The 12,099-nt window shown below is 46.5% G+C and overlaps 1 protein-coding gene across 3 annotated transcripts in view; it reads left to right on the forward strand.

Moving 5' to 3' along the window:
• Window positions 1-12,099, forward strand: part of LOC119383095 (whirlin) — a 159,888-nt gene that overhangs the window by 84,520 nt on the left and 63,269 nt on the right. For all 3 annotated transcript variants that reach the window (XM_037651089.2, XM_037651091.2, XM_037651092.2), the window contains exon 2: window positions 1,258-1,379. In XM_037651089.2, coding sequence (XP_037507017.1) covers window positions 1,258-1,379 — 122 coding nt within the window. The remainder of the gene's footprint in view (window positions 1-1,257; window positions 1,380-12,099) is intronic.

Raw genomic sequence — 12,099 nt, forward strand, 5'->3', positions numbered from 1 at the left:
GGGACAGGGTCTCACTGCCGCCATCGGTTACCGTTCCCGTTGACTGTCACTGCGAAAGGGCACATATACAAAGAAGGAATTGAATAACAGCGGCCGTTCCTGCACCGGAGAAGACAGCAGTAGAGAAATGATACCGGACTAAACCCGTTCCGGCCTTCCCGTTTCGGTTTAAGTTGATTCCTTGTCAGGTTGCACGACGCAAGCTTGAAACGGGCGGTTCTTAGAAAGCAAGCAAGCAAGCAAGCAAGCAAGCAAGCTGGCGCTGCCGATTCGGGCCACTGAGTCTCTCGCCGTGGGTGCAGCCTAGCCTGTCCGTTATCCCGAGCCTCACCTTCGGGGCATCGCTGCTGATGGCCGCGTACGTACCGGTGCATCCATGACCGTCGGTCGTGCTTGTTTACGCATCGCACGCATCGGTTCTATACCCGAGATCTGTGGACTGTGGCGTCGTTTGTTTGTTTGTTTGTTTGTTTGTTTGTTTGTTTGTTTGTTTGTTTGTTTGTTTGTTTGTTTGTTTGTTTGTTTGTTTGTTTGTTGTCCTCGAAGTTCCGGTCTTCACTACTTGTCAGATGCGTCGATGTGAAGGTCGGCCGGACGCGGAAAATACAAGTTCTGATGGGAGATTACGGGCTGCCTCTCGCGACTTGTGTCAGAAAATTGACGTGGTCATTGTACATCGGCGCTGCGAGACATTCTGCATAGTCGACCTGCCACAGCTGCCACCGTGAAACTCTCTTCCATGAGAGGGCTCTGAAAACGCAACAGGAGCAGTTTATAGTGTGTGTGTGTGTGTGTGTGTGTGTGTGTTTGTGTATGTGTGTTTGTGTTTGTGTGTGTGTGTGTGTGTGTGTGTGTGTGTGTGTGTGTGTGTGTGTGTGTGTGTGTGTGTGTGTGTGTGTGTGTGTGTGTGTGTGTGTGTGTGTGTGTGTGTGTGTTCAGGTGTGTCAACAAACAATGCTTAGCGCTCTCAAAGCGCTTGTAATCATTGAAAGGGGACTCCAAGTCTGCCTTATAACTTTACTCAGTCTAACCTCTACCCTCATTGTTTAAAGTGCAGGGTTATGGCCAGGCATGTTTTTGACGATAGTGACGGGCGAGGACCACTGATGTTGTACTCCAAGAGCTGCTGTGACACGATGTTTGTTTACGCAGTACCTCTAACGCATAGCCGCAGTCAGGTCAATTCGACGCACCGTTTTTATAACAACGCGCCCTGAGACCATAACGCCTGACTTTGGCTCTTCTCTCTCCTCGCAGCCCGCAGCTGATCCGATCGAGCAGCGGAGAGTCTCCAGACCAGGGTTACCTGCCCAACAAGATACGCATGGTGCAGCTCAAGCGACGGGGCACGGCTCCTCTGGGTTTCTCCATACGAGGAGGTGAGTTGTTCTGCGCATGCGCGTACGGACGTATAACATCGTATGTAAGGAGTATTCGCGTTACGCCAGCGTACTTAATCTTGCTGTGCGATTCGCAACTTCCATTATGTTTTTGGAGATAAACGTGTCAGGGTAAGGCGACGCGTTTCTTTGTGCTGGATGTACAACGAGATGGCAGTCTCGGTGGCTTCTTTGTGTATACCCACTAAAGTCACATTTACAGAACTCCGTAGCGCCTTGTATCTCACGCTATGTACTATACGTATAACATGTGAAGAGCTCTGTCACCTTCACTTCTCTTTCCCACCTCCTTGTACTACAATATACAAGGCTATGCTATGCTCACCCTCTCTCCTCCGCATCTCCCTCCCCCTCACCTCCCTTTCCCATCTATTGCTATACCATACTGTACATGGGTATGCTATGCTTTCCCCTTTCCCCTCCTCCTTTCCCTTGTTTTAGGCCTGTCTCTGCAACTTGATTTTGAGCGGGATCATGCGACAGACATTGCGAAAGACATACGGACGCCGACAAGCCGGGCCCCTAAACAGCTCAGCTGTTAAAAAAAAATTTTTGTTGAGAGCATCGCGCCATGCGATGTCAGCAGTGGGTGGACTGAGGTAACTGTCAGGCAACTAAAGCCTTTATCCCCTGTTGAAGTAAATTCCACCGAATATATGAATGCATTGAAAAATCACCGCCCGAGCACTCCGTCCCGGTGTTTGTCTCTGGGTTGATCCCGATGATGCATTAAAGCATTTCGCAACTATTGGTAACGTGTGTCCAGAAATCTTAATTGATGTTTGCCGCCTGTGTGTTCCCTTCGACATCTTTAATGGACCAGTGATGAGTAGTGGGAATGGCCCAGTTTCTGTGGCACAGACGCGCTAGGAGTTTTGCGCACATAGGACGGACGAATTTTGGTTTCGCCTAGCCATATACGGCTTTGCTGTAAAACTACCGGGTGATGGCGCCTGTCCAGTACTCAGAACCACAACAGGCTTCTTCTTGGTCATCGGTGCAGCCACGCTGCGGCGGCTGTTCCGTATAAATTATCGCGCTTTAAATGCAATCTGCAGTGATTGTGAATACGTGCCTGAAGGACTAGGCCTGAGAATTTAGAGCGACAAAGCCGAATACACAAAGCCGCAAGACGTTCGAAAGCCGCACGCAAGAAGATTAGACAAATCTATGTGGGAGAGTTTATGCGCACCTCAACAGCCTCCGGGTCTCGTGACCTGAGATAAACGTCGCGAATGACGTCATACCACCACCGTACGACATTAATGAAGGCCAAGGTTCTGCCTGGTGTTGCATAAGCATCGCTATTTCGCCAGCGCCAGTGTTTGCGGCCGTGTAACTATAGGGTGACAGTAACCTGCGCCGTGCCGCTAAGCGTCGCGATTCTCACTATTTTGCAAGCACCACAACTACCGGAGCCAGGGCCGACAGCGACGTGCTGGTCTACCAATGACGTCATACGTCATGTTTCAGCTTAGTCGCGTGACCCCGATCTGTCTAGGTGCAAATACACACTCACAATCTATGTACTGTCAGTCATTGACATGATAACTGAATGATCGCACCGCCAGGATTATCGTCTAGTGATTTTTTGTATGAATATTTGTCTTGCCCAATTATTGCTGCTCCATAAACCAAGTCACCTTTCAAAAGGCTTGTCTTTTTTTTATGTATTCAAAATGATGAATAGGAGAGGTTTGGCGGCACCGGCTACTCCTTGCTTAGCAAACGAAATATACAATACTAAAAAAATAAAAAAATGAAATTGGCTCAAAATATGTCATACAGTAGAACATAAAATGTGCAAACACAGTACAATCCAACAGCACGTTAGTCATAAAAAAATCACGCCGTATCCACGGAATGAATGATGATAAGTGGGCGAAGCTCGAGAGGGGGAGATCATCGGTAAACCGTAACTCTCCCGTGAAAGTTAGCCCATTACATCATTAGAAAGACGTAAGACTGTGCGTATATTATACAAAATCAACTTTTATTTTGTTCTTGTTCGTTTGTTGTTTCGTTTCTTCGTTTGTTCTTTTCATTTCGTCGTTGTCATGGCGGCTGGATTGCGAGGTCCCTTCATTATGACGGCTTTATGGTCCGTGAAATGAAGCGAGAGAGGTTCTTGTACTGGCTGCAGTGGGAAGTTTGCAAACACTAAGTCTATGCACGTCCCTCGGATCGTGGTAGGTTGCATATGGATACATCTGAGTGCGTATTTGGAAAGCATGTGCTGCACGATCCAGTAATTGGCAATGAGGTCCACGTTGAAGTCCCCAACCAGCACAAACGGACGGTTCTTGTACTTGTTGTCGTAGTCACGTAACGCAGCGTCTATAAACGACTTGACGTCCCCGATAGACAGGTTGGGTGCGGGGTACACGGTCATGACGGCGACTAGCAGACGGCGACTGAATCGGTGGACCGGTGTTTCGACGCGTGGTGGCGATTCCGGGCTCGAATGTCGGCTCCGCGATGGAGTGCCAAGCATGAAGCTTACCCCGCACCTCCACCAGTGTGACGACGTGGGATCGACGAGGACACGGAGCACGACAAACAAACACGCTTTATCGATCAGAGAAAGAACTGCAACGTCTTCTTCGTCCCTGCGCTGGGCCAAGAACACTCGCGCTGCTTCGTTGCCATCACCACTGGCACATACGCGCGGCATAGGCGGTCACGTACGAGCTAGGAGGGACAAACCCACGGGTTTAGGAGCTTCGCCCCTAATATACGAGCACGAATTCAGGGAAGTAAGATAACTTCACATGTGCACGTACAAAGTCAGATGTTCTGTAGGACTTGACATGCACTGAAAATTTTCATTTCTTCGCAGTCACATGAAACAAAAAACAAAGAGAGGAAGACAAATAGTGAAAAGAGATGCCATTAACTCAGTTCTGTATAGGTTCAAAGGCCTCTGGCGCAGAGATTTGGCGGCACATGGCGTAACGCACGCGATAAAAATACGTCGCGCGTGTCCGCGCGTCCGCTGCCGCAAAGTGGCAGCCGTCAGATTGCGCTGATAGAATACGAAGTCACTCGGTTTGTGTTCCTGCTAAATGTGCGTGACTGAGATGTCCCGTCCGACAGTCCGAGCACGAGGGGTTCTCGTGAGCGAAACACTCGCGTCCTCTGACAACATTCATTGTTATCTCTTGCTTAATTGGCTGACCACAGAAAGTGAGTTTCCGCTTCTTTTTTTTATTTGTACGGTATAATCCATGGGGCCAAAACGAATCCGATAGATTGATTTATTAGGGGTCAACGACCGAGGGCGGCACAGAACATGTGAGAGGCACTGTTTAGGTATAGTTGTTGGACAGTATGATTCCGATTACCTGGTGTATTTGCGTATAGGTAGCGCTCTGTCTAAAAAAAAAAAAAAGAGTGAGAGTAAGTTCAAGCCGAAGCAAAAAGGCAGTTGATGTTGACGAAGATTACTTAATTGGAACTGTAAGCGTGATACGCTAAATGGAGGCAGTGATAACCTTGTTTGAGCCAAATTTGCAGCAAGTCAAGCACTCAGCCATGTGCCCACCTTTATATGACAGGAAACAAAGGATGAACGAAGGGTAAAGAGAGAAAGAAAGCGATGAGGACCGAATGTACAAACCAGCTAGAAAGTTGTAGAAACAAAATGGGCCCAGGCTATGCCTGACCTAAAAAAAAAAAAAGAATAAGCGGGCCCGAATCCCTAAAGCTTGTCTTATGTAAGGATTCGCGGCTATTGGCAAGCTGGCATTGCATTACATGTCTGGCATCAGGATTGGATGATGTGCTTTCTTCCGAAATATGATATAGCGTAGCGCGCTTTTGTGAATGCAGGCTCTGAAATTTGTATAGGCTGTTAGCGGAGGGTGGGATCTAATAATAATAATAATAATAATAATAATAATAATAATAATAATAATAATAATAATAATAATAATAATAATAATAATAATAATAATAATAATAATAATAATTGTTGGGGTTGAACATCCCAAAACCATGATATGATTATGAGGGACGCCGTAGTGGAAGGCTCCGGAATTGTCGACCACCTGGGGTTCTTTAACGTGCACCTAAATATAAGTACACGGGCCTCAAGCATTTTCGCCTGCGCAGAGGATCGAAACCGGTCCATCCGATCGTAAGTTGAGCCGCGGCCGCTCAATGTGATTGAGCACTCTAGAACAAATCGCAGAGAGAATCCACTGCAGGCCTTCGTGTCATGCGACGTGACGTTAATTTTGGGAGGGCTGGCAGGCTCCCAGACATTCGAAGAGGGACGCGGGCGACGCGTTCAGGTGACACGGCTTGCCGCGCGGTCGTTAGCATTCTCATCGATGACGTCACATATGTAGCGCTGTGGAAGAGTAATAAATACCGGCCCGTGAAACGCGCCAAGCGTGTCAAAGGAAGAAGGAAGCGTGTAGATTATAGCGCGGAACGTAACGGCAGCAATAAAAGAAAACGGCGCTGATGACGGCAAAATGAGGACGAAACGGTCCCGCTGGCCTGTATATGCAGGAAAAGAAAGTGATGACAACGACTAGCATCATCAGCGCTCGTTTGTGATGCAATAAGAACAGCTTCTTCATGCCTACGCCTACTTCCGCACCTTACGGGGCACTGACACTCATTTCTTTTAATTTCGTTGCCCCATCTGCCCTCCCTAGCTGCACGTTTTCTCTCGCTCTCTCGTTTCGTGAAGTCTGTGTGTGCGCGTGGGGCATTCCACAAAGACAGGCGGCATGACTCACGCATATCTCAGTGCCTTCAGATGAGCACTGGGAAAACCAGTTGCTTTCACGGCCTTGCAAGGAGACCGGCCAATGATGACGACGTCGATGCTCTTTCGCGCACACACACTGCGGGACTCCGAACTCGCTGCCGTTCCAGCCTGGCCGTCTCAAGAGGCGAGAGCTCCTCGTGAGGCCGCGATTTCTCGTGAAACGGGTAGCGTGACGTATATGTGGGAAAAAAAAAAAAAAACACTTATCGAAAGGAATGTACACAGAAGCCTGTGAGGATCGTGCTTCTATCCATTTATGAGCAAGAACACGTATTCGGACGTATACGTCATATATGTGTACATGGTGGAGGGTATAAGAAGTAGAGGAACTAATCTGTGTTTGCGCTGTTTTGTATCCCCCCCCCCCCCCCCATGTACCAAATCCGACTAGCCTAATTCGCAGTTCTAATATATGTATACGCCAGTATGACGCCTTTCCTTTCTTTAAAATAAAGAATAGGAAAGGTTGGTACCTCTATAGTGACATCGGCTACTACTCGCTTAGCAAACGAAATATACAGTACTAAGTTGTAGTGTCTAGTGCTTGTGGCATCCACTTTAACTCCCGGTTTATGCTGCTCTGCGCTACGTGTACATTAGTTTCATCGTTGAAACCTACCAACTAGACCAAATATCAACCTTGCTGCGCTATACTGACGTATACGCGTTGTTGCTCATCAATCTCTCATACAACTTCAGATTAGCTCATATACTTGAGCTAACAAGACACCAATATTTTGCAAGCACAGGTAAATTCCTCTGTTGGCACTGAGACATTGGTATTGGGATGCACAAGGTTGTTGCGTTTGTTCGTTTGTTTGTGTCGTGTTGGGTTGCACGGTTATATTTATGACGCACAAGGGCTTCTATTCACTCATTTTCTTCCGCTACAATTGTTTGTGAGAGAGAAATTGCAGCTAATTGTGATGCTGCGCGCATTATTAGATAAAGCGGTCCGCCAATGGCAAATATCGCTATACGGACGAAAAGGTTTGTAAACGCTCTGCCCAAGATTACTGAGGCTACATGACACGAACCAGTTTTTTTTTTTAATCAGGTATAATCAGAAAATTTTTGCGTTATGTTTGGCACATCGGAAGCAGGCGTGACACGCAAGTGCGAACACTGTATTGCCATTGTAAGCTTGTCGATGGAAGCTGAAGCTCTGGCAGGCAGGAGGCCACGGAAAATGCAAGGCACATTGTTTGCTGCTTGTTTGGTAGCATTTACCAATCGCACTACAGTGCAGTACTACAATCATATACTACAGTACTACAGTACTAAAATCGTGTAAACCAAACGTCAAGAGTGAATTCATGCATAAGGGAACAGGGCCAGTGTAGAAACCAGAGCTGCGATGTTGTGGCAATGCCTGCCGCACGATTTCACGACTGGCTGTTTATTCCATTCATAATGCAAGCGGTGCGTCGGTTTGAATACTGGCGTAGTTCGAAGAGCTAGGAAAGAAACTGAATCGGATAAGCTATCGATATATAATCGCTATAAAATCGCTCTGACGACTATGACAGAAATGTCATAGTCGTCACAGCTTAATGTTTAACAAGTAAATAAAAAAATAATAACAACAACAACAACAACAACAACAACAACAACAACAACAACAACAATAATAATAATAATAATAATAATAATAATAATAATAATAATAATAATAATAATAATAATAATAATAATAATAATAATCAATCAATCAATCAATCATTTATTTAACGTGCCCAGGAACAACCGTAAGGTCTTTGTGCAGGCGCACGCAAAAAAAACAATAAAAATAAACTATACAATACAGACAGTCTTCAGAAATAAAAAGAGCAAATACACGTAGACAAAGAGAAATGAACACAAAAGGGGAGGAGTAAAATAAGACAACACGAGAAATATTGAAGGGGAATGAAAAATTAGATTGCATATATACAACTATGCGGAAAGGCGGAGAAGGGAAGACTTTGTACATTGTGCCATACTATGTCAAAACAGTACAAAGCTCGGATAAAAACAATGATTGTGGACTATGAAAAATGTCAAGATCAAGAAAATTAACATTATAGAGACTTTGTATTCTGTGAACGGTAGAGTGTTGGAAGAAGCAGGCGGGTACATGAAACGGTCTGTTCTCTCTGGTTAACTTACGCGGAATTCGAAAATTAACACAATTGAGAAGTACAGGGCAGGATATGATACCGTGGACTAGCTTGTAAAGAAACAAGAGATCAGAACGATTTCGTCGGCAGTGAAGTGATGGCAATGATAATAATTCAGCAGTATTTGAACGAGATTTTTTAGCAAGCGATGGTTATATATGCTAAGGAATTTTTTCTGGACTCGTTCAATGGTGTTACCGCTGGATTGAGCAATGCCATTCCATATCACGGACGCATACTCCAGTTGAGGAAGACATAGCGCGGTGTACAATTTTCGGAAGGGCATAGGAGAACGGAATTCTCTAGACAATCTGCAAACACAGCCTAGGGTGCGAAGACCCCGCAAAGCAACACGCTTAGCGTGAGCAGAAAAGTTTAACGTGCTATCAACAACAACACCAAGATCACTGATTTCATAAACCTTGCATAAGGACACAGAATTGACAGAGTATTGAAATGACACGCTAGATGTTTTGCGAGTGATAGACATGAATTTTGTCTTCGAGGCATTCAGAGAAAGGTTATTAGCGTTGCACCATTCGGAAAAAGAGCGCAAATCTGACTGCAGCAAGCGACAGTCGTTAACTGAATGAATTTCCTTAAAAATCTTGATGTCATCGGCATACAAGAGGAAAGAAGAATTACGAATGGCAAAAGAAACATCATTAACGTAAATTAAAATAGGAGTGGGCCTAATACTGACCCTTGAGGGACCCCACTAGTCATTTTATACAAAGAAGACGTTCGGCCATTTACCGCTACATAACAATATCTATTGAGCAGATAGCTCTGCAGGAGATTCACAACCGACAACAAGAGGAAAGAAGAATTACGAATGGCAAAAGAAACATCATTAACGTAAATTAAAAATAGGAGTGGGCCTAATACTGACCCTTGAGGGACCCCACTAGTCATTTTATACAAAGAAGACGTTCGGCCATTTACCGCTACATAACAATATCTATTGAGCAGATAGCTCTGCAGGAGATTCACAACCGACAAGTCAACATCAAATTGCGCAAGTTTAACCATAATCAGTGTGTGGCTGACTACGTCAAAAGCCTTGCTCAGGTCACAGTAGAGTACGTCAACCTGTCCTCTCTGAGAAATAGGTGTGGAGATCTGCGTCATGAACTAGCAAGATTTGTGGTAGTTGAGCGGCCAGCGAGAAAACCATGTTGATTAGGAATCAATGAGCTTTTAACACTAAAAGACAATATTTTGTGAAGAGCCAGCTCGAAGATCTTTGATGTGGCACATAGTAGAGAAAATCGGGCGATAATTAGAAACATCTGTTTTAGATCCCGACTTAAATACTGGGAAAACACGAGCAGTTTTCCACATGCTAGGAAATGTGGAAGTGTCCAGGCAGTTATTAAATATCGTAGTCAGTACTGGGACAAATATACTACTATAAGCTTTTAGTATGGCGGAGGGGATGCCATCTGGGCCACATGATAAGGATGGTTTTAAGCACTTAATGCATTCGCAGATAAGATTTTCATCCAGCGACAAAGCACTGGGTGAGCGAACTGCCTTAGGCTGTCTGATATCAGTGCTAGAGTCTGAGGCCTTGTAAACGGATGAGAAATGTGCGGCAAAACAGTCAGCGACGGCATAATAATAATAATAATAATAATAATAATAATAATAATAATAATAATAATAATAATAATTATTATTATATTATTATTATTATTATTATTATTATTATTATTATTATTATTATTATTATTATTATTATTATTATTATTATTATTATTATTATTATTGTTATTATTAGAGTGAGAGCCGTACTACGCCATGTCTCCAAAGTTCATTCATCAGGTCGCAATCGGACCTTGAGCCTTCGGAGCGCTACTGTAGCATGCGTTACATCACATCACGTGATCCGCCGCAGAGATGCGTCGCAGCTGCGCTCGCCTGGAGCTTTGACGCTGGTGACCAGGCGAATGTTTAGCGGCTGCTTCGTCGGCGCTTGGTCGCTGAGTCTCGCCATGAGTGGCGCGCCGGCTGGGGCGTCCGTGCGCGCGCTTCAGAGCAAGCAACAGGCTGAATCCAGTCATCCATTATAGATATAGGTAGACGGTGAGCTGCGAAATCTCAAGCAAATGCAATGTTGCCTGCTGAAACGCCGGAAAAAACTGAAGCCAGATTAGCACCTTGTATAGAAGCTTAGCAAGTGCGGAAGCGTGCCAGGATCGAAGTATACTCCAGCCGCCGCCGTCGTTCAGGGTATACCTTTCGCCCGTGATAACTATAGGTTTACGAGAGTTAAACCTCATCCATTTTTTTGCATTGTTTTTCACACAGTGCTATCCCTTGTAACTGCACCTTCGATAAAGTTAATGCTGGGGCGTTTGTTTCGTCCTCAAAAGAGAAAGCAACTTCTAGGCGAGAAAAAAAACCCCGAAGGAGGAACAGTGTACGTTGTATACGGAAAGAAATGTCATGCACGTCGAGCGGGCACTGCGACTTTCTCGTTTTGGATTCACGTCCACACAAGCAGTGAGTCGTTCCCGCCTGTTTTCAACCCTTTTTAGACACGCAGTGCGTTCGTGAAAAAGAAACGCGTCATTCTTAAGTGCTTCGAACGAATCTCCGCAGAACGCTCCCCGCGAATTCAGACAACGCTGCGAGAAAGAACGTCGGTGTAGGTATATCAGACATGCGCGAATTTCGAAGGTGCACCAGGAAAGAAACCCGATCGAAGGTCTCTCTAGCACGGCGTACCTTTTCCGCGTATATCGAGAGCTGCTGCCGAAACTGCGCACGCGCGCATTCCGAGTCCACAACAGCATCAATATCTATAAAAAAAAAACTCAGTGTATAGAAAATGAAAATAGCAGGAAGCAAGTTGCGAAGGCAAAGCGAAGCAAACTGAGGCGTGTCGAGGAAGCTGCGTACACACAACACGGAGAAGACGCGGAACGCGGAGGTCGGTCGATGTCGAACGCCTCATGCCGCTCGCGACCTCTTCAAGGGCGGGATGGGATATGTCCTGGGCACGGCGGGCGAGGCGTATACCGCTAGCCAGCTGCTGCTGTTGGAGCGATGCATCGCCGAAGTTGCCGCCGCCGATGCCCTTTGAGAAAACGAGTTTGGCCCGGTTTTTTCTTCGATTTTGTTCTCGCCCTCGCTCCGCCGCGTCAGGGAAGAAGAAGTCACTCGCAAGAGGTTTACGGCGCGCTGCAGGTTGTGAAGAAGAACCGAACCCCTTCGCCGCGATATGGTCCGAGATAGGAGAACGTGCCGCCGCCGCCGCTGCAATGCTTTCGGATTGCAGCAGGGCACGCTCAGTCCGGTGTAGATGCGGGCATCCAGCGGATCTACTACGTGCCTGTCGACGGTGTTCCTTGCACTTCGAAGCAAGCAAGCCCGTGCTCCGAGAAAGCTTCGGTGGTCCTCGACGGGTGTTTCTGTTCCGCGTTGGTGTGGCGTGTTCACGTGATGTCTCGTCTCTCGGCTCACCCTTTTCCGTCTCTCCGTGAGGACAGATAACAACGCGTGTTGGATTAGTCCTGCGCAGTCCTGTTGTGTAGAGGTGTACCGCTGGGCGCACGGAGTCCCGATGCCCGTTTTTAGCCGCGTCGTCGAAGGATGGCCCCCCGACGGTGTCGCGTTAGTTCGCGTTGCCTGCTGCGGCAACAGTGCGGGTTGTTGTTGCCAGCAGCGCCAGCGGAAGCCGCAGCAGCAGCAGCAGCAGCAGCAGCAGCAGCAGAGTGCGGAATCGGCGCAGCCGCGTGTGTGTCGGATT

This window comes from Rhipicephalus sanguineus, chromosome 2, assembly GCF_013339695.2.
Source record: "Rhipicephalus sanguineus isolate Rsan-2018 chromosome 2, BIME_Rsan_1.4, whole genome shotgun sequence".
In the NCBI taxonomy this organism is placed as follows: domain Eukaryota; kingdom Metazoa; phylum Arthropoda; class Arachnida; order Ixodida; family Ixodidae; genus Rhipicephalus; species Rhipicephalus sanguineus.